At 54.3% G+C, this 25,097-nt stretch overlaps 1 protein-coding gene across 2 annotated transcripts; it reads right to left on the bottom strand.

Moving 5' to 3' along the window:
• Positions 1–1,616: 1,616 nt before the first annotated feature.
• GPRC5B (G protein-coupled receptor class C group 5 member B) lies at positions 1,617–22,336 on the bottom strand. Of its 2 annotated transcripts, none has more exons than XM_053276838.1 (4): positions 22,060–22,336; positions 12,060–13,085; positions 5,440–5,552; positions 1,617–3,508 (listed from the first exon to the last, which is right to left on the bottom strand). In XM_053276838.1, exons 2-4 carry the CDS (start codon positions 13,075–13,077, stop codon positions 3,464–3,466), a joined length of 1,176 nt encoding a protein of 391 aa, XP_053132813.1. In that variant the 5' UTR covers positions 13,078–13,085; positions 22,060–22,336; the 3' UTR covers positions 1,617–3,463. The 2 variants fall into 2 exon arrangements, with proteins under 2 accessions (XP_053132813.1, XP_053132814.1); XM_053276839.1 differs by lacking the exon at positions 22,060–22,336 and adding an exon at positions 13,704–13,942.
• Positions 22,337–25,097: the final 2,761 nt, after the last annotated feature.

Here is a 25,097-nt window from a genome sequence, read left to right as displayed (position 1 = left end):
GGCTACCAGGGAGAGGGCCTTTTCGGTGGTGGCACCCTGTTTATGCAATAGCCTCCCCAGTGAGGGTCCTCTGGCTTCATCACCAGACACCAGGTAAAGACCTTTACCTTTATGTTCACCCAGGCCTTTTAAATTCGGGTCTTCAGATTTGAACTGATTTTTAAACTAATTTTAAAATGAATTTTTAAGCTGCTTTTGTATTGTATTTTCTTTTCACCTTTTTTTTGTCTGTTATGATTTAATGTGTTGTGTGTTTTTATTGTCTGTTTTAATCCTCTGTTGTGAGCCACCCAGAGAACAATTTGTTTTGGGGGAGCTAGCAAAGTTTATTTATTAATTTTTTATTATTATTATTAGGTAGCTTCCTCAGCCCTTCGGAAATTCCATTCCTTCCTCTGGCCACTGGGGAGGAACAAGTACGTTTCAGGGGGCATTTCCTGTCATTCATTTTAGGGTGAGGCTATAACTCAGTGGGAGACCCCACTGATCTGCCTGCCAAAGATCCGAGGTTCAGTCTCTGGTGGTATCTCCAGGTAGGGCTGAGGAAGACCCCGGTCAGAAAGCCTAGAGAGCCACAGCCAGGCAGTGTAGACACTACTAAACTTGACAGATCAATGGTCGGATCAATGGTCTGGTTTCGTATAAAGCAGGCCTGGACCCATTTTCTTTGGATTTCAATGGACACTTGGCAAAATTACCAGACTTCGTCAGGGCGGGGTGCGGGGAGAGATGGCCTTCTCCAGGGGTGAAGTAATGCTGGCTCAGTTTATCAACCAGACAAAATATTTTACTCGTCAGATGGTTCCTCAAGCCATGTTGGTACATTACTTATCAGGACGTTTTTCACTCGCCAAGCATCATTTTGCACTGATCACCAGCTAGCAGACCAGTGGATTTCCTCAGCCCTGGCCTCTCTTTAAAGAACACACTTACAGGGCTGCCTGTGACAATAAAGGTTTTTGACTTTCCTAGTCTAGGCACCAGGCTTAACTTGCTAGGCAGCTGGGATTTGCCACGCCCAGTCGAAAGGGAGCTTGCCCCTTGCATGCAGGTAGAGTTACCCAGGACAGAATGCTCTTCCATAAAAATAAAAAATAAAAATCCCTGCATGCAGACATCACCATCTTACAAGTACGGCAACAGGGTAGTTTTCTCCACTGAGGAGAGGTTTCCCTACGGAGAAGCATCCTCTCTCTTTGAGCTTCCACCCCTCTCCTGTAGGCTAAAAAGGTTTATCACCTCCCAGGGAAAACTAAGCCAAGTCAGGGCAATCCACGAGATCAATCGATGCCAGGGCTGCAAAACCTTGGCCCTCCAGCTGCCATCATCCCCAGCCCGTGGCCAGTCATCAGGGATCATGGGACTTGTAGTCCAATGTCTGCAGGAGGGCCAGAGCAGTGCAGTCCTGGTCTGGGTTGTAGTAAAAGTGAGGTTCGTGAAGAGCCAGAGAGACGCCCCCAAACAAACCGGTTGCACTTTCTCTGCAGGCACAGCAGGTAGCTTTGCAAGGAGTGCGGCAGTTTTATTCGTACATTATAATGTTTATTCGCCATTTGAAAACAGAAGTCGATTCGTTAGAACAGATGCCAAAGAAGAAAGCAAACGTAACCATCCTCCTGCATACTTCGTATCCTCCTTTAATACTTCACAAACACCACCGCTGTTTTTAGGCTCTAGGCAAGCAGAGTGGGATGCTGGCCAGCACAGAGAGGATGCCATGACAGGTCACATGCCTGATATGCACTGAATGCTAAAGAATGAAGGAATGATTTGCGGAACGTCATTCAAACCATGGGAATATGAAAAGGCAGCGAGAACATGGGACCCTTTGAAAAGCTGCTTTCCCCGTCCCCAAGAAAAAAAATAATCCCATAACCATGAAATGTTCCATAAAAGAACACACAATAAGATGCAAACACCACTGCAGCAGCCAATGAGACTTCAGCGTTAAGCCGGGGGCGGGACCCAGTGTTGCCAATTCAGCCCCCCACTCTCCTGGTGTCCACCTTGGCACCCCAGGGAGCGGCAGGGGAGAGGTCTGGTGACGCTGGCTTCCTTTAACAGGGTGGTGGGACCAGAGAGAGCCTGCTTGGGAGCCACACAGCCTCTGTCGGCACTGTTTCTCTCCCTGCACCCACGGTGCAACTTCGCATACATCACCCCCCCGGGGTGGGGGGAAGGGGGGGAGTCAGAACTGCCCTTCCTTTCCAAACGCCCAGAAAAAGGCAGCTGAGCGTCGGTGTTTCCTGTAACGGATTGCCAGATGTTGACAACGACTGCTCCTATCATCCCCAGCAGCTAGGGATGATGGGAGTTGTAGTCAGCATATGGGTACCCCATTACAGAGAACACTGCTTGGGAAAGCAGTTATAGGCTTTCCAATTTAAAAATAGAAATAGAAGAGGGAGCTATAGAAGTCACCCAACTTGGTTTATTGCATAGGACAGGATTTCTGTGGACACACCAGTACTCACCACCTTATTAAACAATCCTGTGTTTACTCAGAAGTAAGTCTCACTATAGCCAATGGCGCTTATGCCCAGGAAAGTGTGTATAGGACTTCAGCCCCAGCAACCTAATGAGTACATAGTGCATGAAAACAATCCACCCACTCTTTTCCTTTATTCTGGGGGTGACTTTGCATTAAAAGGCCCATCATGGGTCCCTATAAGACACTGGCTGACCCACAGAGCAAGGGTGCACCAATACAGCCTAGAGGAATTTCCCAACTAACTGCACCAGTGTGCACCATTTTCGACATCTTCCCCTTCCCCAGGAAGCCCTCTGTGCCACCTAAAGATATGTCCCTGAGGGTTATGCAGCCCTTGGGGACATATAAGTGGCACAGAGGGCTTCCGGGGGAAGGGGAAGATGTCAAAAATGGCTGCTTCTCTGTTGCACCAGTGCAGTTAGCTGGGAAATTCTGTTTGGCTGCTCCCTCACTCATTGCATGACATGATTCTTGTGACCTCTGAAATCAGCAAAGGAGAATCAGCAAAGTAGAAAGACAGCCTTCAGGGCAATCTCTTGAGGCAGTGTCGCTTTAAGTTTCAATCAGGACATCTTTTATTTCATTCCTCTCCACAGCAACAGGCGACCAAATGTCCAGGTTTGCCTCGAGGACTAGCTCCAGCCAGGAACCCATCCACCACTTCAACACACCATGGCCCCTTCTCCCATTTTTAAAAAAGCAGGTGCCTACATCTAGTTTTAATTTTGCTTTCAGCTTATAATTCACTGCAGAGGTTTTGCTTTTGTGGTTAGCTTATCGGTTCAATTATTTCTTTATATTATATTTTATCGATATAATATAAAAAGCAATCCAATCTCAGCCTTCCTGGATGGGTTCTTGCTCTGGCTGGTTCTTTGCTAGCGTTATTGACTCCTCCCTCAGAAAAGACACACTGCCAGGGAATAAAATCTGTTAATGGTTCTCTCTCATCCTCTACAGCCTACAAGCTTTTCACCAAAGGTGTCTTCCAGTGTAACTTGGCGGAGCGCTTGGAATCTGGAAATAAGGACAATACATCCATAACTAAGCATTCTGGACGGTTCAGAAACCAGTCTTTTCAGTAGCGAGATCGGTTTACCCCTTCAGTGAGAATCACACCAACCTAGACCCAGAGCCAGGGGGAGAGTCTTATTTCCCCACCCTCCAAATTTCTAACAAATAACTTTTACATAGTTGAGTGTTGCTATATAATGTCCTAGGCAACCCTTTGCTGACTGGTCAATGGCCATAATGACGAGTCTGATCGGAATATTGCTGGCTGGCTGGCTGGCGGGGGCCAGAGAAGCCGCCCTCGGACTTGTTGGGTGCCTTCTCCCAACTTCTAGGCTGGCAACAAGGTGCATGGACCCCTTCGCAGGGGTGGGGGAGGGAGCCTTCCAGTTGCCCAGACCGATGGAGCCGCTATCCTGAAAGGGGAGGCATGAGCTGGAGGGCTCCCTGTTGACCGAGGAGGGCTGCCAAGGGTCATCCCATCACTCCAGGCCCAGTGAGCTGCCTGCCACGGGATTCCGCATCTGCCTCCAAGGTAGCCAACCTGACAGTCTCCAGCTGCTGTCAGACTTCCCCAGCCGCAACGGCCAACAGCCGGGGTGATGGGAGAGGCATTCAGGCTGGCCACCCCCGATTTGGGTCCAGGTGCTGGGGCTCTCGCCACTTGGCACAGTATCTGCTCAGAGTTGCGCTCCAACTGGCTCTCTCTTGCCCACGGGCATCAGGCTTCCAGTGGCCGACACATCCAGACGTGGTGCTGGTGCTATGGGGAGGGGCAATTTTTGCCAGTTTCCTCTTCCCTCTGAAGCCCACGATGCCTCCTGAAAACACTTCCCTGAGGATCATGTGGCCCTCGGGGACATATTTTCAGGAGGCACCTTGAGGCTTCAGAGGGTGGGCATAGGGCTCGTGGACTTCAGAGGGAAGGGGAGATTGCCCCTCCGCCCCATAGCCCCAGTGCCCGTCTGAATGCCAGCCACGGGCAATGTCTGCCACAGTGATCTCCTCTCCTCCCTCCTGCTGAGTGAGCAGTAGTGCAGGTTGGATCAGGTTGGAAGAGACCTATAATCAGATCACACAGCATTTGTGGCTTTAAAAAACAAATACATAAGGTGCCGATTGCCTTGCGAAATCAGCTGGTGACTTAAAAGAACACAAGCCCAACTTGCATGAGTGGAAGCTGGCTCACGAATCGCCCTTGAAAGCAGCATGCGTGGAAATTAAAAGGCAAAGGATGAGCACATTCTCCTCTGGTCGGTCAGCAGCTGGAGAGCGCACAAGCAGCCCCGTCCCTGCTCCCTGGGTGCATTTAAATGTATGCAATGCAAATGAGATTTAAGGAGGCTGTTTGGTTCCAGAGCCATCTCTAAGCCTCTCTCGTGGTGACCTGGCTGCAGATTAACAGGACATTTAATGCCTCGACATCTTTAACGCCTGTTGCGTGAACTCTTTAGTGCATCTGTCTACCCCCTGCACACAGAGTTCAGCAAAAATGTGTGCTTTATTCAGAATTGTGCACTGTCAGCAGTGGAGAGAGGTCCTTTCCTAGGGAAAATGCTGGTTTGTAAAACCAGAAGTACATTGCAGACATAAAAACAAAGCTCCTGACATCTTTTCACTGACTTGTTACTAACAATAGACAGTGTGGTCAGCTTCATTTTCAAAAGAATGGAGAGGAGGAAAGACCGCCTGGTTGGACATTTTTGCTCCCCTCAGAGCACCCTGAACAGCAAAAGCTGAATGGTCCGATAAAGTCCACAGATTTTGGAATCAGGGCTTCCCAGGCACGGCATGCTGCCAGAGACCCCCGCCTCCCCTCCCTACCCGCCCCCCAATATGAACCAGCATCCAAGTGAATGAAGTTCAGAGTCAAAAGCAGAGCTTGGACCCTTTGCCCTGACAGGCAGCGTCTTCTGCCCTCACATTTTGATACTTACAGTCCCTCCGTTGAGGACAACCGCCATCTCAGTGGGCTGGTAGACGTTGCTTCTGAAGGGTGCGCTCGGCCGGCTCCCCAAGCTGCCGTTGCGAAACCCTGCCGTCCGGAGAGCTGTGTTGGGGAGGGCGGGGGGGGGAGAGCGACAGAGAAAAAGCGACAGACACAGAGAACGTAAGAGCAGCCCTGCTGGGCCAAGCCAAAAGACTGCCCTGCCCCCCTGTCCCCGAGGGGGGCCAGCCCTCCTTCAAATCAGACCTCGGGAAGTGCAGGGGGAAACAGGGCGCCTCCTCGCCTCACATTTCTTGCAAACTTTGCAAGGAGGGCCTGCCAGGGTCAGAGCAGTCCTGAAGAGCTGGGGCACCTCACCAACACCCTGCGGGCGCCCCCAGGATCTGCCACCTGAGGGCACCGCCACACCTGGCCTCATGGACAGGCCGCCCTGAGTCCACCAGAAGCCGCTGAGTGTTTTCATAGAGGCCGTATACGGGACGTGTTGATTGGTCCAATTACTTTGGCAGCACTTCATCCTGCTCTTGTTGATTGAGTCCACAGACCCAAAGCCACACATCACATGGGATTCTGGTGGCTACTCTCTTGACCATGGGCATGTGGGTTTTGCTATTATTCAAGCATTGCAAACCCAACCCATCAGTATCAGAATAGACCTCAATCATTCATATAGTTATAGCAGAATAATATTGCTTAAATACTGAAACACTGGATTACTATTTTAAAAAAAAGTCTTAACAACATATTCAAAATCCAGATTACAGAGACTAATAAAGTCTCATCCTCTCTAAAGTTATCACTGCAGAAGGATACAAACCACAACCGTTTCCTTATAAAACGAGATTCAGGTATGTGATTGTTTCTAGCTCTCATGCATGCTAGTATTTGTTTATTATATAAATAAAACAAACGCTTCTTTTTAGAGAGGCGTTCTAACATTTTAGCTGTAACTGTATCGGTGATGTTTTTAACCTGTTATCCTCTTAACTTGTAACATTTTAACTTGTAATTTTAAAATTTTGGTTTTACTTGAGATTTGTTTTTAGCTTCTATTTGATTGGCTTTATGTTGTTTTATAAGTGTGTTGCTTTTATTGACTTTGTTAGCTGCCCCGGCAGTTGTGTTCTGGAGGAGTGAGGTATACATATTTTTAAACAAAATAAAGCAATACATACATTTGTAGCCTGTTTTCCTTCCATGATGGAACTCAAGTCCCTGCACAGAGGGTGGACTCATGCACACCCGGGAAATACCACACAATTCTGTTACTGGTCCACACCAGAGTGTTCTCTCATTTTTTTCATCTGTATGCGGAATGAGTTTTGTTCTGGGCGGGAGCATCAAGGCAGTGTGTGCGCACCATGTGCATTCAGAGGGGGGCCTTCCCGACTCAACCCGAGTGGGATCTAAAATGAACTGAGCAGACATCCAAAAACTGGTGAGCGCAGGCACGTGTGCACGCCTTGGAGGGAACACTGGTCCAGACCTGTCTCTTCTATTGCCTTGGCAAGACCAGACCTAGGAATCCCGCAACCACGTGCAACTATTCCGCATTAACAGAGAGATCTGCTAGCCACAAACAGAAATATGGGCAAGAAGAAAGAACCACTCGGCATTTCTCAGTCCAACGTGTGTGGCCCGAGGCCCTTTCCACAAGTGCTCTGGGACCTCTTCTTCCCACATTATCATCCCAAGCAGAAGAGCGGAGGGTGGGAGGGAGGGAGGGAGAACACAGCAATACCTCTTGGACCACCCAAGGATAACTGTTTAAACGTAACCACGGACAACGAGTTTAATGCAGGCAAAGAGCAAATCGTCTCGGCGGAGTCCTGCTTCTGCTCCCGCTCACTGGATGCTCCTCGCAATCCAACTGGCTAGCTCGGCGACAGAGACCAACAACGTGGCCATCGCTTCCAGCAAGAGGCCCAATTCCAGCCACTCTCCGCCAGCCTCGCCTGTCAGTCAAGGCACAACTGGCCAGCCAAGGCAGATGGGCCACGAACGGCCTGGGGAGCCTTTTGAGCCGGGCAACGCAAAAGGAGTTGCCGTGCACAGCCAGCCTCCTGGGCAGGGTCGCACCGTCCCCTCTAAGGCGGGCGCACACGCTCACAAGCTTCTTGATGTCTGCTCAGCGAATTTCAGATCCCGCACAGGTTGAACCAGGAAGGCCCCATTCTGCATGCGCACGGTGCGCACACACTGTCTGGATCCTGCTGCCCAGAGCAAAACTCATGCTGCACAGAGATGGAAACAATTAGAGGGGCCACTGCAGGGCTGCCAACTCCAGCAGAAGCTATTAAGGGGCCCTGCAGAAGTGGGCGGGAACGGTCCCCTTTGCTAAGTCAGGTCGGCCCCAGTTTGCATTTGGATGGGGGGCTACCTGCAAGTGCTGTCTGCTGTAAGGGATTCCCCTTAGGGATGGGGCTGCAGCTCAGTAGCAGAGCATCTGATGGCCTGCAGAAGGGCCCCGGTTCAGCCCCTGGCAGCATCTCCAGCAGGCAGGGCTGGGAGAGACGCCTGCCTGAAACTGCTGCCGGCCAGTGTCAACAGTTCTGAATTAGACGGATCATGGTCTAACTAGGTATAAGGCAGCTGCTCATGTTCCAGCTCGTCATAGCTCCAGGGCAGACAGGCAACCTCTTCATAACCAAGAGCAGGACCCGAGATACTCAAACCCTTAGGAACATAGGAAGCTGCCCTATACTGCGTCAGACCCTTGGTCTATCTAGTTCAGTACTGTCTGCACAGACTGGCAGCAGCTTCTCCAGAGCTGCAGGCAGGAGTCTCTCTCAGCCCTATCTTGGAGATGCTGCCAGGGAGGGAACTTGAAACCACTGATGCTCTCCCCAGAGCGGCTCCATCCCCAGAGGGGAATAGCTGACAGTGCTCATACTTCCAGTCTCCCATTCATATGCAACCAGGGCGGACCCTGCTTAGCTAAGGGGACCAGTCAGGCTGGCTCCCACCAGACCAGCTCTCCTCTCTTCATCCCCCAAAGGGACGGGCCTATTTAGAAGCCACCAACATGCCTAGGAGTGCGTGGTCCAGCAACTCCTCCTGCATCCTCCAATGTCTTAAAGATGAAAAGGTCCATCCTGTGCCCATCTCCCCGCCGCCACCCAACCTCTTCTCGACCCCACGGCACGCAGGGTGCGTTCACCCGGCTGTAGCCCATCCTCCACTGGCTTCTGCAGCGAGATGCATCAGTAAGCAGACCGTAACCATTTCCTTGGTGAGTGAAGGTAACCAGTACTCTCTCAACAGACTGCAACCACACGCTTCACAGATGTCGAGTGCCCCCAACATCATTCAGGCTCAGGGCAGGCAGTCGGGAGAGGCAGGGAGTGGGTCCTTGCCTTTCGTGGCTGTGCACAGGCATGCCGCACCCAGATATTCAAGGTCTCAGACCCTGGGGGAAGCGGCTGGAAGCTCACACGTGCAGACACACGAGCACCACAGGAAGGGTCCCAAGAGCTCTGCAGAAGCCCAGACCCGGAGCTTTGGCGCTTTGAGGCGCACTGGCTGTTGCTGGAGAGGAGGCCGCAGCTCAGCCACAGAGCTTTGACACAGCAAGGCCCAGGTATCTCCAAGTCGGGCTGGGGAAGAAACCTGGAAAGCTGCCGCCGGCCAGAGTCGACGGTACTAAGGCAGGTGGACCAATGGTCTGATTCGGGATACAGCAGCTGCCTCCCTTGTTCCCCCATGTTCTGGTCCCAATCCCGGGCAAGTTGCTCCCCCTCCTCTTGCTTTGCAGCGATGCCTCCTCGGGGGTAGCGCAAGCCGCCCGCCCGTCGTTCTTCCCGATTTCCCTCCCCAGGGTCTCTCAGCGTGACGTGTGCTCAGACAGGTCATGGCTATATCTGGGAGGGCTGAGCCCCCACAGCGCCATGCCCTCCCCCGCCATGGGGAGGCAGCCAATCACAGGGCAGTTGCCCCAGCTAATAGGGTCGGGGGGGGGGGCGTTCTTTAACTCTCCGCCTAGCCCTGGTGCGGGGGGGGGAGGCCGGGTGGCAGTGCGCACGCTCGCATGTTTTTTAATGTCCGCTCAGTTGATGGAAGGCCCTGCTCCAAATGCACATGGCGCGCGCACACCGCCTTGATACTGCTGCCCAGAACAGAGCTCGTTCCGCACACAAATGAAACAAACACGAGAGAGGACACTGCTGGGCGGGCCAAGGGGGGGATGCCAGGAGGGCCCACGGGGATACGGGGGGGGGGCGTGTGCCGTTCCTCACAGAGCTTCTCCTGGCGTCCCTCCCACCCACCCAGCCTCCCCCGCGCCAGGCCAGGGCTTAGAGACCTCCCCTGCACCGCACGGCCCAGTGAAACTGCCCTGCAACCACCGGGGCTTCCACTAGCCCAGCCCTGAGCGTCGGCCTCTGGCACCCATCCCCAGGGCAAGGCCTTCCCTTTCCCTCACTGCAACTGCTGGAGTCCGTTTCCAATCACAGGAAGCCGATTTATTTTTGCATGCTGTCCTGCTCTTTCTCCAAAGAGCTCAGAGCAGTGTACAAGGCGCCTCTACGGAAGCAGCATTTAACCAGGATAGATAATCAGGCCGGATCAGCACCTGACCAGATTAAGTAACCAGGACTGAGTGCTGGTTCTCTATCCTGGTTAAATGCAGGTGAACCGAGCTGCCCTGAGACTCCGGCTTCTCACAAAAGTGAGCAGCAGAGGGCTCACAAATCCGACTCCTGATTAACATTTTAACCACTGAGGTTATGTGAACCCAGCCAGGAGGCACGAGACACAAAAGGGCACCTTTGCCAGTGGGGCTCTCTTCTATGTAGCCGGGGAGAGCAACGGCCCCGATTCAGCCCTGCTGCTGCTGCTGGCGTTTCTCCAGCGGCTCTTCTTTTGAGACACTGAGCTCCCTTTGGGGCAGAGAACCACCTTCTCCTTCCTTTCTCGGTGCAAACTGCTTTGAGAACTTTGTTGGAAAAGCAATATATAGTTGTTCTTCATCCTCCTCCTCCAAAGTAGCCCAAGCTGCTTGAAGTCTTTCCCCCTTCTTCCTTGCCAAAAAGGCACCTCCAAGCTCTCAGATGGAGCATGGCAGAGGGCAGATGTCCCCGCTGAGCTCCTCTGGGCAGCCTCTCCTCCGTGGAAAGGGGTGGGCAACCTTTTTCTCCAGCTGGGGCCAAACTACAATTCCCATCATCCCCAGCCACAGTGTGGCTCACGGTGACCACAGAACCCTGTGATGGTCTTGGGTAGAATGCAGGAGGGGTTCACCATTGCCCTTCACATTTTAAGAGGCAATGGTAAACCCATTACATTTAAATGCCCATTACATTTTAAGTGTTCCATTATGTGTTTTTGATTTTAATGTGAAGCGCCCCAAACCAATTTAGGAAGGGCGGTATATAAATCGAACAAAACAGAAACAAACTCACTCCCCTTGGACTAGCAGATGGGGTGTGTGTGTGGGGGGGGGTACCCTCGGATGGCAGTGCATCCATCTGCGTCTCTCCGCTGCACTGTGTTACCTTTTGAACTGGTTGCAGCTGGAGCCGGTCTCGGCTCAATTAGCCTCGTCCTGCTAATTTGCATTGCATTGTTGTTGCTCTGGAAGACCGAAGGAGCGAGACCCTCCCAGAGGCTGACCCACTGTGGAATTCCACCCATGGCACTGCAGCCGCAACACTGTTTTGCTTATTTCACGACATTCCTGCCCCACTCTTCTTCCTCCGAGGAGCCCAGAGCAGGCGCACCGGCCACGTTTATCCTCACAGCCAGCGTGCAAGAGAGACCATCAGCAACTGGCCCAGGGCCAGCCAGCGAGACTCGGGCCAAGCAGGGAGCCGAACTGGAGTCTCCCCGGATCTAGCACAACAACACTCGAAGCACAACACACCGGCTCTGTGTTCCCACCACACTCTGTTAACAGACCCGTCTCAAGAAGTTCGTATTGAAAATATTTAGATTCTGCTTTTCGACAGAAGGGTGCTCAAAGCACTTTACACAGCAAAAGGAAAGAGAAGATTCGTCTGCTCCCCAGTTAACGACTAGAAACCAGAAAGCAGGCGTGGAAGCTTCAGGCACAGCAACTCCAGTGCCTCTTAAAGAAGTTTTTAAAAGCATTTCCAATTCCAATACCTTCAGACAGCAAAACAAGAGACCAAAATAGGACTCGAGATTGCCAGGGACAGGTGTCAGAAAGAGGAAATGTCCCTAGCAAAATTAGCCGTTGGAGCACGCGCATTTGTGTGTGTACACACACACACCCCTGCAGTGTCTGTCTAGCAGCAAGCATATATAGCCATAAAATAATTTAACAGCATCTCAAGTTCTTGGGAAAGGAGAAAAAGCCCCAGAATAATTCAGTCCTATGTGGACCAGTCAGACCCTATATAAGGCAACTCCCTAGGACCAGACCCCCACATATAACGGCATCTAGGGTTCCATCACAGAAGAAAGGCAGGATATCAATGCAGCAGAGGAAACACACAATCAGTCCGTGTTTTCTTCTGGCTGGCAGTCCATTTTCTTCCCTCCTCAAGCATAAGGCACTCTAGCCCACTTCACCCCCAGAGATACCCCCCCCCTTCCTCCTGTGCTTTGCCCCTCAAAAAGCAAACGTAAGAGATCTGTGGTCCGTCTTACCTGCATTGTGTTCATCCATTGAGAAGGCTTTATTCTCCATGTAGCTCCGAGGAAGCTGAAGGTCATCCTCGAAAGCCGTTTCCCGCATGCGTGGTTGTGAAGTATCAAAATAATTTGGCGTGTTTTCTTGCTGGGGTGGGAGGATGGAGCAGTGAACCTCTGGGATGGCGTGGAAGATCACAAAGACCCAACCACTGGACACCAGTGCTATGGCCAGGGTGGGGTCGCTCCACTGGTCTCTTCTCCGCAGTTCCTTATTCCCAAAGAGATACATTGTCAGCCAAGCAACCCAAATGAGAATGGAGAAAAAACCGGCCAGGATGAGACACACCCCGTTCTTTTTCCACTTCTTGAACTTCCCGCACAGCGTGAAGAAGGCCAAGCCCAGCGCCGCCACCATCAGAAACATGACGTAGATCAAGGCCATGGCGAAATCCAGGGGCTCATAGCTGCAAGCTAACTTGCCATCCCTCACCACCGTCAGGACCAGCCACTCGGTGGCAATAATCACCTGGACCAGGGCAAGGCAGGTGGCCACGCCAGCCAGCTGCCAGCCGGACGGGCTTTTGCCATGGCGGACCAGCTTGCGGACCCTCCAGGCTTGGGCCAGCAAACACGAGAAGCACAGCGCAAAGAGGACGCCCCACAGGAACCGGCGCACTAAGCAGACGGCCTCGTCCTCCTGGATGATGAAGGCGAAGGCCAGGCCGAAGAGGCCCAGGGTCCCCAGCAGGAAGAGGAAATGCACCCCCAGCGGACTCCTCTTCTCCTTCTCCGTGATGAAGGGCAGCCGTGCCAGCAGAATCAGCAGCAGTAGCAGTGAGGTCAGCACGCCGGCCCCAGCCACGGCCTCCACCACGATCCCCCAGACCGCATCCAAGTCACAGAGATAGACGTACTGCGGAAGGAGGTCCAGCCCACACCCTCGGGAGGTGCTGGAGTTCTCAGAGGACCCATAGCCAACCACGAGGAGGAGGAGGAGGACGACGACGACACCAGCGAGGGGGAGCGGGGTCATGGTTCTGCCTGAAATCAGAGGAGGAGAGAGAGTGAGAGGGGGACGGGGCCGTCTCTTCACATGACCTGACTTGCACAAGAGCCGGCCTTGTGGCCGCAAGCAGGACTGGTCCCCTGAGCTAAGCAGGGTCCGCCCTGGCTGCCTATGAAAGGGAGACTAGACGTGTGAGCACTGGAAGAGATTCCCCTTCTTAGGGGATGGGGCCGCTGCTCTGGGAAGAGCAAAAAGGTTCCCAGTTCCCTCCCTGGCAGCATCTCCAAGGGAGGGCTGAGAGAGGCTCCTGCCCGCAACCTTGGAGAAGCCGCTGCCAGTCTGGGTAGACAATACTGAGCGAGATGGACCCAGGGTCTGACTCTGTATATGGCAGCTTCCTATGTTCCTAAGGTCTGGGGTTCACTTCCTGGGAAAGCCTCCTGACTGAAACCCTGTGCAGACCAAACCCCGCTAGACGGACCCAGCATCTCAGTCAGTCTATGGCAGCTTCCTCTGTCCCTGTGCTGAACCAGGGAAATTGGTAACCCAAACATGCAGAGGGTTGGGGGAAACTGTCCCCCCCCCCCCGTCTTGGTTGGCACTTGGATGGGAGACTACATGTGAGATATTCTCCTGAGAAGATGGGGCCGTACCTCAGTGGAAGAGCCTCTCTAGGCTCGCATTCAAAAGGTTGCAGGTTGACTCCCTTGGAGAGGGACGGGAGGACCTGGGAGAGCTGCTGCCAAGCAGTGTAGACAGCACTAAGATGGACTGACCAAAGGCCCGACTCAGTCCAAGGCAGCTTCCTGTGCTCCGGCACAATCATGAGATTCCCAACGGGGCTTCTGCTTTGCTGGCACCAGGGTCCCAGTTCCATCCCTGGTCTCTCCAGCTCAGCAACACCCCTGGAATCCAGGAGAGAAGCTGTGTGTCCAGACTAAGCTCCACGGCCCAGTGGATTCTGCCAGACACTGTGCTCTCCAAACCTAAAACGCCACCAACCCCCCCACCCCCGCTCCAGCCCCAGGGCACCAAATAGGCAGAAAAATTTCCCAAACAGGAAGCTCTCCACTGCTAAGTCTCCTAAATAGTTTTCTGGAACAATGGGACGTGATGAACGGATACCAATACAATATCAGGCAAATTGGGGCCGTCTCAAGGTTGCCGCCATTTGCTTTTTTCAGAAGGAGAGCGCATCTCGCACAGACAGCCCTGCGGATTAGTAAGCAGGATAAACAGGGTGAAAACAAAAGCACACATACAAATACAAACCCGCAATCAAGCGATGAATTAACCTGATTGGTTTGGCTTTGGCTTGCAGAGCCGAGACTAAAGTTTGTATGCAGCGTCAGACTGCAAGTGAAGGAAACCTAGGACGGATTCATTTAGTTGTTTTAAAAGCAGCACACACACGCTCCATTTACTAAAGAGTAGCAAAAGGCGACAAACTATAAAACAGCAATAAAGAGACTGATACTGTGTGTAAGAGAAGTTGTAATCTCACCATCTGACCCTTTCCCCCCCCCGAATCAGTTCATTAATCTGCATAGCCCAGTTTTGGCCGAGGTCAATGGCAGGCCCCTCTGTGACCTGGACAGATTGGGGTTTGAATCCTGGACCTTCTTTTTAAAAAAATCATTTTTTATATCCTGCACACATTCTGGAACATCGGAGGCTGCCTTCTACTGAGTCAGACCCTTGGTCCATCTAGCTCAGTCTTGTCTGCTCTGACTGGCAGCAGCAACCCCAGGTTTCCGGCGGGAGTCTCCTCCAGCCCTACTTGGAGATCAGGTGCTCTTCCTTCTGCATGACAACTCCTCAGATTGTTTTGTGTATAGAGTCTACTGTACAAACACTACGTTCTTCGTTAGTGGTTGACTGAACAGTAGATGGAACAATATATTTTTAGTGGTACAGTACAGCTTTCAGACACTTTGAAGCCACGCAGGGGGCACTTTTAGCATGTTCCACCCCGCACCCCAAACAAAAGAAAGAGGACTGAAACGGGACTGAATGTTAATTGCAGATTGTTGGTAACTTGGGATGTTTTGGCAACAGTGAGTGTTGTTCCTGAGAAGTCACTCTGAAGAACAGAGACGGTTTCGCTTTAGGAAAACTGAGGAGGGATGCATGACCATGATTTATAAACCACCATGTGAGCAGGAAGAATTTATTCACTCACGCCAAGTTCAAAAAATCCCCAACTTAAGAAATCTTCTTCTTCTTTTTCTAAAAAGGAACCAAATTCAGATGATTAAGAGGGGACTGTCTGTAAGCAAAAGTGCAATTTTTGCAACAGAGTTCCTCAGCTATCTGACACTGGAGATCTAGAAGAATGGATGGATCAGTCCCCTGTGAACCTTTCTGAAGCATCTAGCTAGAGAGAAAAGCTGGTCTTGTGGCAGTGAGCATGACTTGTCCCCTTTGCTAAGCAGGGTCTGCCCTGGTTTATATTTGGATGAGAGACTACATGTGACCACTGTAAGATATTCCCCTGAGAGGATGTGGCAACAGCTCAGGGGAAGAGCATCAGAAAGTCTGAGGTTCATTTCCTGGGAAAACCTCCTGCCTGAAACCAAGCTAGATGGACCCAGCGTCTCAGTCGGTATAAGTGGGCAAAGAGGCACCTTTCACTGTGGTGATTCTCTTTATTTAGCAGGGGGAGAGTAAGTGGCCCTCTCCACCCCCAGCACAGCATCCCTCCAGTGACTGTTGCTGGGGTCTATCTTACATTTCTTTTTAGATTGTGAGCCCTTTGCGGACACGGATCCATCTTATTTATTTGTTTCTCTATGTAAACCACTTTGGAAACTTTTGTTGAAAAGTGATATATAAATATTTGTTGTTGTTATGGCAGCTTCCTCTGTTCCTGTGCTGAACTCAGGAAAACTTTAACCCAAACATGCAGTTCTTAAAATAAAGTAAAATAAAAATCTGCCCAGAGCAGAGGGTGAAACATGACCCACACGATGAATGCACTTGGCATCCCCTGCACCAGGCTTCAACCCACTTCTCAGTGTGCCGAGTCCGTAGCTCTGCTATGAAGACAGCCTCGAGGAAGGGCAGTGGGGAGCCATGACCAATGCAGCCCTGTCAAGGCCAGGCTGGACAAATCCCAGGCAGCAGGGAGCCATGGTGTCTAGACATTTAGCCATGGCACCTGGACTTGGATATTCAGAGGCATAAGAACAGCCCTGCTGGATCGGGCCCAAGAAGGCCCATCTCGTCCAGCATCCTGTTTCACACAGTGGCCCACCAGATGCCCCTGAGAAGCCCCCAGGCAAGAGGTCTGTGCCTGCCCTCCCTCCTGCTGCTACAGAGTTATGCAAGAGCATCTTGATTTGTCCCAGGCAGATCTGCTCCTGCTCCAAGAAGGGTGTTGCTTGTAAAGGGGATACCACCATTCCCCTCATACACACAAGATCCATCATTCAGTCTGGCAATTTTCACTCGTGTCCACTGTTTGGCTCCTGAATGTTTGGAGTCCCAAGAAAATCTGTCATACGCCAGCCAGCAGTGGAAAAAACCACCTCTCCGATAAACACACAGCAGCAGGAAACTCCAAATGACTCCCCAGCCACCAAAAGGCTAGCCTGAGGAGATGAGGCTTTATGAGCTAACAAAAAATGATCCCGGTGCGGGGGGGGGGGGTGAGGGGGCTGAACAAGTCTCCAGGGGGAGGGACCCACCACTGACAAGGCCCTGTCCCGGGTCACTGTCAATCACACACCTGAGCCTGGCTCCTAGATCCAAAGAAGATTTGTAGCAAGACAGAACCAGCAGGGCTGTCAAACCCCCTCTGAGCAGAATCAGCACAAGAACTATCCCGAAACGACCATCACCTTGCAGATATTAACACTTCGTCCTGGACACCACACACACACACACACACACACACACACGTGCGCGTGCGCGACAACCAAGCTGGCTGAGGCCACTTGAAAGCTGCCTCCACTTGGCAGCTGCTTCACAGCAGAGCAGAAACACACAGAGGGGCATAAGAAGGTGCCTCCTACTGAGTCAGGCTGAGCTCGGTTCTGCCTGCACTGACTGGCAGCAGCTCTCCAAGATTTCAGGCAGGAGTCTCGGTTCCCGGCCCTCCCTGGAGATGCTGCTGCTGCCAGGGAGGGAACCGGGGAGGACCTTCTGCAGGCCAAGCAGAGACTCCGCCAGGCAGCGAGGGTCCTTCCGCTGAGAGGCAGGCAGCCCCACTTGCCCTGGGCAGGTGAGCAGCCTGTCAGCCTTCCACAGAACTGGACTCTTTTTGCAGCCGGGGGTGGAGGGGGGGGCGCGGATTCCTGGTACCACCATAAATATCCCCATGATTGGCAGGAGGGTGCAGGATGCAGCGATCTTGCTGAAGCTAAGCTGGTTTGGGTCTGGTCAGTTCCTAGATGGGAGACTGTTAAAGACCTCACGTGTGGATTTTGTTTTTTTGGAAGGGGGGGTGGAGAGCTGGTCTTGCAGTAACACGCATGAACTGTCTCCGTGGCTACTCAGGCCTGGCATGTGGATCGGTGATTCCATGTGAGCCCTCTAAGATACTTGCCTTGGGGGGTGGGGGCTGTATCTCGGGGGCAGAGCCTCTGCTTGGCATGCAGAAGGTCCCCAGTTCCTTCCCTGGCAGCATCTCCAACAAGATAGCGCTAGGAGAGAGACTCCTGCCTGCAACCTGGGAGAAGCCGCTGCCAGTCTGGGTAGACAAGACTGAGCTAGAGGGACCACCAAGGGTCTGACTCAGTCGAGGGCCGCTCTGCCTTCGGCAGCGGCTTCCTCCCCCTCCCTGCTGCAGTTCCAAACGGAGCGCACCTCCTCCAGCGTGCCGCAACGTGCCCAGAATTGCTTGCAAGTTGGATTTCTGTCCAATCTTTTCAGCCGCCAAGAAATAAAGCTTCAGAACCAATAAGAGAGCAAATGACAGCTAAGCAGAGATCAGCGCACTGGAGAGGTGCCGTTTCAGAATCACCATTCATAATGGAAATGTGCTTTGTGGGCAGAAATCCTGCCAGGGGTCTCTCTAAGCCCGCAGAATAATACAGAACCACAGAAGAGCTGGGACCCCCGGTCCACGAGGCAGGTTTGGGTCACCGGCGCCATCTCAGGGCAGGGATGCTCAGAGGGATGTCTGGCAACGTCTGACCCTCTCTAGAGATAGAAAGGAGGCCAGCGTTTTCTTCTCCCACTTGCAGCTTTCTGTGAGGTCCCCCCCCCGCACTCCTCTAGCCCTCCTACCCCCCAAGGATTACAGTAAAACTGCAGTCATTTTTGCAGAGAGGAGAGGGTCACTGAAGGCTTGGAGCAGAGTAACCGTGAAGAAACGGCTGTCCTCTCTCCATGGAGTAATCTTGGGAAAGACATTCCTGCCCATTTTCATTTTAATCCATCTGACAACACTGATCCCATTTTATTGCAGCTTTTTGTGTTGAGACTTTTAAAAGCTTTTAGAACGCCTCTTGCAAAATTTGGCCGTTGCAGGAGGCCGACAATCAAAGCATGAGAAAACACGGGAAGCTGGACGCCGTGCAATGCTCTCGCCCCCTTCCCACCCCGAGGGGTGTGGGCCTGGCCACAGAGCACAATGAGCACCCGTCCCCCCAGACATTGCCACCTGCCCCAGCTGGCTGGATTCCAATGTATTCCAATTGCTCTAAGAACACAACACGACTCATCGACTCATCGGGTCCCTCCATTGCAAAAGGACCACCCTCCGAGCTTGGTCAGAGGCAGGCATCACCGCAGAAAGGTCAGCGCTCCCGGCAGCAGGGACCTGCAGCTGTTGTTGACTACCACTCCCATGACCCCCGGCCAAAGGCCACTGCAGCTGGTGATGCTGGGAGCTGTAGTCAACAACATCTGGGGCTCCTGGCCCAGAGTGCCCCACCTCGGATCATCACGGCTCTCGGCTCTCAGGGATACGTGCTTCGCGCTTCGGTTCAACACAGAGGAAATCCAGTTAGCCTTGAGATAAACAAGTGTCAATGGGAAGGCCTGGGCTGGGCAGTGCTAAGCCCCATCAGGCGGGGGGGTGTGTGTGTGGCTCTGTTTAAGGGCAGGAGCTCAGCACGCATCACCCATTAACTGGGCAATCAACAGACCCAGCTGTGATGGGGCTGCTGCTGCCGCTGCCGGCTCCATCTCCTGCCCCCCCCCTCCCCTGCAGGCTGCACAACCAGAAGGCACCAGAGCCATCCTTCCTCCCTTCTGATCCAGTGCCAGGCCGGGGGGGGGCTCCCCAGAAACAACACCCCCCCACACACAAATACTGCCAAGAAGATGGAACTGAGATTTGGGGGGGAGGCCTTGCCCCAGGGTGGCTCCACTGCCCACCGTGGGGCGTCCTTGACTTCGCCCGCGGGAGGTGATGCAGCAGCACAGATTTGCTCTTGGGTTTGCAGCGGCCTCCTCGGATCGGATCCAGGCTGGCTGGCACATGAAGCAAGCAAGCTGCACGCTGCATCTCCCCTCTCCCCCCCCCCCCCGCTTAATCCCCTCGGGCGAGACCCTCTCCTCCCCCAGCAGCCTCCCTGACCTCTCCTGACCCGGCTCAGGCTCAGCCTCTCCATTTGCCGCTTCTCCTCCTCAGGGGCTTGCTGTCACGCCTGCATCCAAAGACCTCCAGATTCCTCCCCCCCTCCCCGCTGCAATTACCCCTCCCTATTGCCCCCAGTGCTGGATGCAGCCCTCCCCTCCCCTCCCCTCCCCGCATCCCGCCTAATCCCCCACCCAGAGCCTGAGATCCAGACTGCTGTCGGCTACCAAGCTAATTCTGCAGAGGGAAGCTGTGGCCGGCCGGCCTGAGGAGGCTTTGTGCTCCAGCCTCCCCCTTCGAGCCACAAAGATCAATTGGTCCCATCTGGCTCCCAAACAACTGCCAGTCAAGCCCATCTGTGGCGGGGGGGGGAGCCATTCCTCCCCCCTCTTGGAATATTATTAATTCGGTTTCTAGACCGCCCTTCCAAAAACGGCTCAGGGCGGTTTACACAGCGAAATAATAAATAAATGAGATGGCTCCCTGTCCCCGAAGGGCTCCCCATCCAAGAAGACAGACAAGAGAGACGACATCAGCCACGGGAGGGATGCTGTGCTGGGGACGGAGAGGGCCAGACACATGTCTGCATGTGACAAAGCTACAGGGCTGTGCAAGGCGGAGGGCGACCCCCAGACTAGCCATCCCACATCTAATGGGATCCCACATCTAATCACCGGTCTGGGCTCCAGCCCTCCTGCCGACATTGGACTACAAAGCCCATCATTCCCGACTAGGGACCACTGTGGCTGGGGGGGGGGGGGATGGGAGCGGTAGTCCCACAGCAGGTGGAGGGCTGACACTGTGCAACGACTCCCTTGGGACTGGCATGCAATCTCTAAGGCTCTGCAGCACAAACATGTTCTGGGGGGGACTTTTTCTCAAGCCTCCAGCTCCAGGAAGAGTTCTGCATAACGCATAAAGCTTGCACGCTCCATTTCGAACCCAAAGCGTACACTGTGGGGGCAGCCCCATGACTATGGCAAAGTATGGAGCGAGGGCTTGTCAACCAATATTCTCACACAGAAAAATAAATAGTTCCCCGTCTCCAAAGGGCTTACAAACTCCAAAAGAAACACAAGGCAGCCACTGAAAGGATGCTGGGCTGGGGGTGGAGAGGGTCAGTTGCTCTCCCCTTGGAAAATAGAAGAGACTCACCCCTTGAAAAGGTGCCTCTTGGCCCAGTGGGGGGGGGGGGGCGGGGGGGGTCTTTAAGTACTCGGAGTCCTCAGAGGCTCCACCTCAAAGCCGCCTGGACACCCCTTCTAATAGCCTGGACCCCAAGACTATTCAAGACCCAGACTTGCAGGGGGCACAGTCTGCGCCCCTGCATTTGGGGGCGATCCATCCCTCGCAGAAGCGCCAGCAACTAGGTTTGCCCCCCGTCGGGCGTCTGCGGGAGCCCAGAGGCGCCCCCCCCCGCTCCTGCTCGGTCTGGCTGCCGCGTCTGCTTCGCCACAAGCGGCGCGCAGGCACAAGGCTGCGGCCGGGCAGGAAAGCAACGCCCGCTGGTCCCCGTCCCCGGGGCTGAGGGTGAGGGGCTCTCCGTCGGGAAGAGGGGCCCGGCGGCGGCGGCGGCGCAGGCGAAGCCACCGAGGAGGAGGCGCCTCCCTGGCAGCCCCTGGCCGGAGACGGACCCCTAACTCAGCGCAGCCACTGACGCCCCCCCCCCCCCCCGCGCGCGCGCCAGATCCGGACTGGAAACTAGGCAGCCCCGCAGAGCCCCGCGCAGCGAAGAAGAAGAAGAGGAGGAGGAGCAGCAGCTCGCCAAGCCCCGAAGGAGTCCCCGGCCGGCGCTCCTCCACCTGCTGCGGGGCTCCCGGCGCGGGAAGGCAGGCTCCGCGCTGCCTTGCGAGTCAAGCGCACGGACAGCCGCGGCCAAGCTGCCCGGGCGGGGCTGGGAAGGCACCGGCGCCTCCGTCCCGCCGGCGCCGCCCCGCTGGGGTCTCCGCGGAGCAATGCGGGAGATCCGCCGCCGCCCCTGTTGCGACTCTCGAGTCGGCCCAGGACAGATCTCGCTCCGCCGCCCCGCATAGAAGAAGAAGAAGAAGAGCCACCGGGGGGGGGAGGAGAAGGCAAAGCAGCAGCGGGGAGCCAGAGGGGGCGGGGGGAGGGCCCCGGAGAGGGGGAGCCCACCGGCGGCGCGGCAGCCCCCTTGCAGAGGAGAGCGCCGCCCGCATTCCCAGCGCTCGCCTGCCAGTGGGCACAGGCGGGCAGTCTTCGGGCTGCCGACCAAGCCGAGCCCGCGAGAGCCCTTTGCACAGAGGCCGCCGACCGCCTACGGTGCCCCCCCCCCCCCACGCGGGACCTCTGCGCCTGGAGGGGAGGCGGCGCTTGCCCGCTCGCCTCTCCCTGCGCCGGCTGCGGGCCTGGCCGGCTCCGCCGGGTCTCTGCGCGGGGCAGCTCACTCGCACGCTGCTGCTGCGGCCCCTGCCCTGCCCTCCCGCCGCCGCCGCCGCCACCACGCCGCGCGCCCCTCTCACCCTGGCTGGCTCCTGGCTGCGGACCCGCCGGCGGCTGGCTGGCTGGGGGCTGGCCTCAGGCGGGTGGCGCGGGCAGCAGCTCCGGCGTGGCGGCGAGCGGCGCGCCTGGCAGAGTCCCCCGCGGCGGCGCTGCGGCCCCGGCCCGGCGCATGGAGGGGGCGAGCGGCGCTCCGCGCGCCGCGCCACCGAGAGGCCGCTGCGGAATGAGCCCCCCGGCGCTTCGGAGGCGCACCGCCCGCTGCCGCTGCTTCTGCCGCCGCTTGCTCGCTCGGCCGCCCGCCGTGCTCTGCTGGCCCGCTCGGCTCCGGACCCCGCCCGCCGCTCCGCCCCCGCCAGCCCCCGCCCACTCGGCGGCCAGGGGCAGGCGAGCGCACCAGTCCCGCGCTCCGGAGGGAGGGGAGGGAGAGCTCCGGGGGGCGCGGGGGAGGGGGGAGTCCACCCCCTCGGCCTTGGCCGCTGACAATGGGGCGCGGGCTGGCGGGGGGAGTTGCCCCCCTCCAGCCCGCTCCCCTTCTCTGTTCCAGAAATCGGATAGGAGGAACAAGCAGCTCGCGCGCCGCCCCCCCCCCCCAATAAATGCAGGCGGCCCCTCCTGGGCTCCCCTCGAATTCTCTTCGGGTGCCGCCCTGGCTGCGTGTGGTGGGTCCGTTTCTTTGAGAGGACCCTTCGCCTGCCGGGCGGCTTCCCTCCCACTAGGAGACCCCCCCCACTTGGCCCCTTGAGAACGGGGGGGGGGCTCCTCAAGGGAATCCCCCGCCTCCAGGACAAGCGGCGTAGCCGGCACTCCCCTCCGCAATGCCCCGCACTCCCCATCTCAGGAGCCTGCAGCTCGGCGCGTCCCAAGCTCAGTGTCGGACATCTCCTGGCGGTAGCGCCGGGAAAGACTCCTGCCTTGGAGAAGCTGCTGCCAGGCTGAGAAGGCAACACTCCGCGAGGTGGACCAAGGGCCTGACTCAGTAGAAGGCAGCAGCTCCCTGCCTGTGTTCCCGACAGCAAAGTGTCAGACAATAGCCCTACTAGGCTGTGGTCGTAGAGAACTTGCATTAATTATTTTCATATACAATTATTTCGGAAAGAGCTGGGAATGTTATGATCCTGATGGATGCAAAACGGGAGCAGCTGCAGGCCGGAGGGACCTACCGGCAGACTCGCAATAACTACAGACACAACATCAGTTTCACAGAAATCTGGCTGATCCGTCCATTTCTTGAGACAAATGTCCTTAAAACTGGTACACCTGGTGGTAACCTCCAGGCTTGACTACTGCAATGCACTCTACATGGGGCTGCCCTTGCACATAGTCAGGAAACTACAATTGGTACAGAATGTGGCAGCCAGGCTGGTCTCTGGGTCTACCCGAAGGGACCAGATAACACCGATTCTAAAAGAACTGCACTGGCTGCCGAGATGTTTCCAAACGTAATACAAACTGCTGGTGTTTATAAAGTTTACAAAGTGTTGGCCTTATATATCTATAAGGCCCTTAACGTCTCAGGTCCAGGGTAAAGAGAGCACTTTTTCTATCATGAACTCTGTCGCCTATTAAGATCCTCTGGAGAGGTCCGGTTACGGTTGCCACCGGCTCGTTTGGTGGCCACTCAGGACCGGGCCTTCTCTGTGGCTGCCCCAGGGCTTCGGAGCGTATTCCCTGCTGAAATAAGAACATCTCCTTCCCTGTTTGCTTTTAGGAGGACCTTGAAGATGTATCTGTTTCCCCAGGCTTTTAACTGAAATTTAAATTTTAAATTATAATGTGCGTTTTTATCTATTGTGATTTTTATCTGTTTTTGTGAATTTTAAATGTTTTGTTTTATATTATGTTTTACTCTGTACACCACCTAGAGATTTCTATACTATACTACTATACTAGGCATTATAGAAATGCAATAAATAAATAAATAAGGGGGGAACCCTAAGGGGGCAAACAAACAAACAAACACCACACACCCAAAGCCAAACTGTCTCAATGTAAGGAGTGGAATGTTTGCAGACTCAGAGGGCACTAAACAGACAACCAGGTGGGTGGAGTGTGGGAGAGTAGGGGGGGAACAAGTGTTGAACAAAAATAATGGGAAATTTATCCACTTGAAAAATTCTCCCTCAAGACAATCACAATTGCTTTTGTTTCTAAGGAGGAAAGGAGCCGGAAAATTTCACCATGCTCAGTCACAGGTCCCGGTAACACATGTGCACCAGGGATATACTGCAACATTTTGTTGTGGGCCCATATTGTGTACTGAATTACTAACATTTTTTAACAGCAGCACGGTTTCCTGACTGCATGGTTAAAATGCCATTCAACATGCATTCTGCTTTACTTTTAAAGGACGAGATATACTTTGAGACAGCAAAGAGCTCCGAGGCCCAGAAAAGGGCTCTTTATCCCCAAGGGGACCGAACTGCATCGATTCCAGCACAAACACATCAGCCAGCTGGAAGGGGAAGGCAAAAGTGTTTTCAGGCCTCAAATACCCTTGTGTAACATGGAGCGAGCTAAGGACACTTTCCATGGAAATATCTGTTGCTGGCACCTGCAGGCCGCCGCCTTCAGAAAGTGCGAAGGATCAAATGGAGGAGTGAGAAAACCTGGGCTTCTTTGACAAATGAAAGAGTCCAACCAAGATTAATTTGAAAAGATGGTAAAATGGGGCTGTGGGGGACTTCAATCGGTGAACTGAGAACTGCCCCACATTTTCTAGTTGTATTTTCCTCATTGAGTGATCTGACCTCACACAAGACGGTATTCCATCTGGCAGCCAGTTCTGTTGTCATGGTGGGAGTTCACGGGCATCCGTGTCTCTGGTTACTATTGGGGGTCAAATTGGGTGCCTGGATCCTCCAGCTCACTCATTTCAAAGAGACAATGGCCGGCCCACATTCCAAGCAAGGGCACGTCTGCCCAGTCACGCCACGTGGATGCAAATTGCACAACTGTGCAAATGATGTTACACAAGCCCATTATTTCTAATATTCTTGTGTGACAACATTTGCACAATTTTTGCATTTGCACATTTTGCACAACTGATGTGCATGTGACA

The sequence above is a fragment of the Hemicordylus capensis genome, chromosome 13, assembly GCF_027244095.1.
Source record: "Hemicordylus capensis ecotype Gifberg chromosome 13, rHemCap1.1.pri, whole genome shotgun sequence".
In the NCBI taxonomy this organism is placed as follows: domain Eukaryota; kingdom Metazoa; phylum Chordata; class Lepidosauria; order Squamata; family Cordylidae; genus Hemicordylus; species Hemicordylus capensis.
Note: the sequence above shows the minus strand (reverse complement) of the source record. Positions and strands in the feature narration are given on the sequence as shown.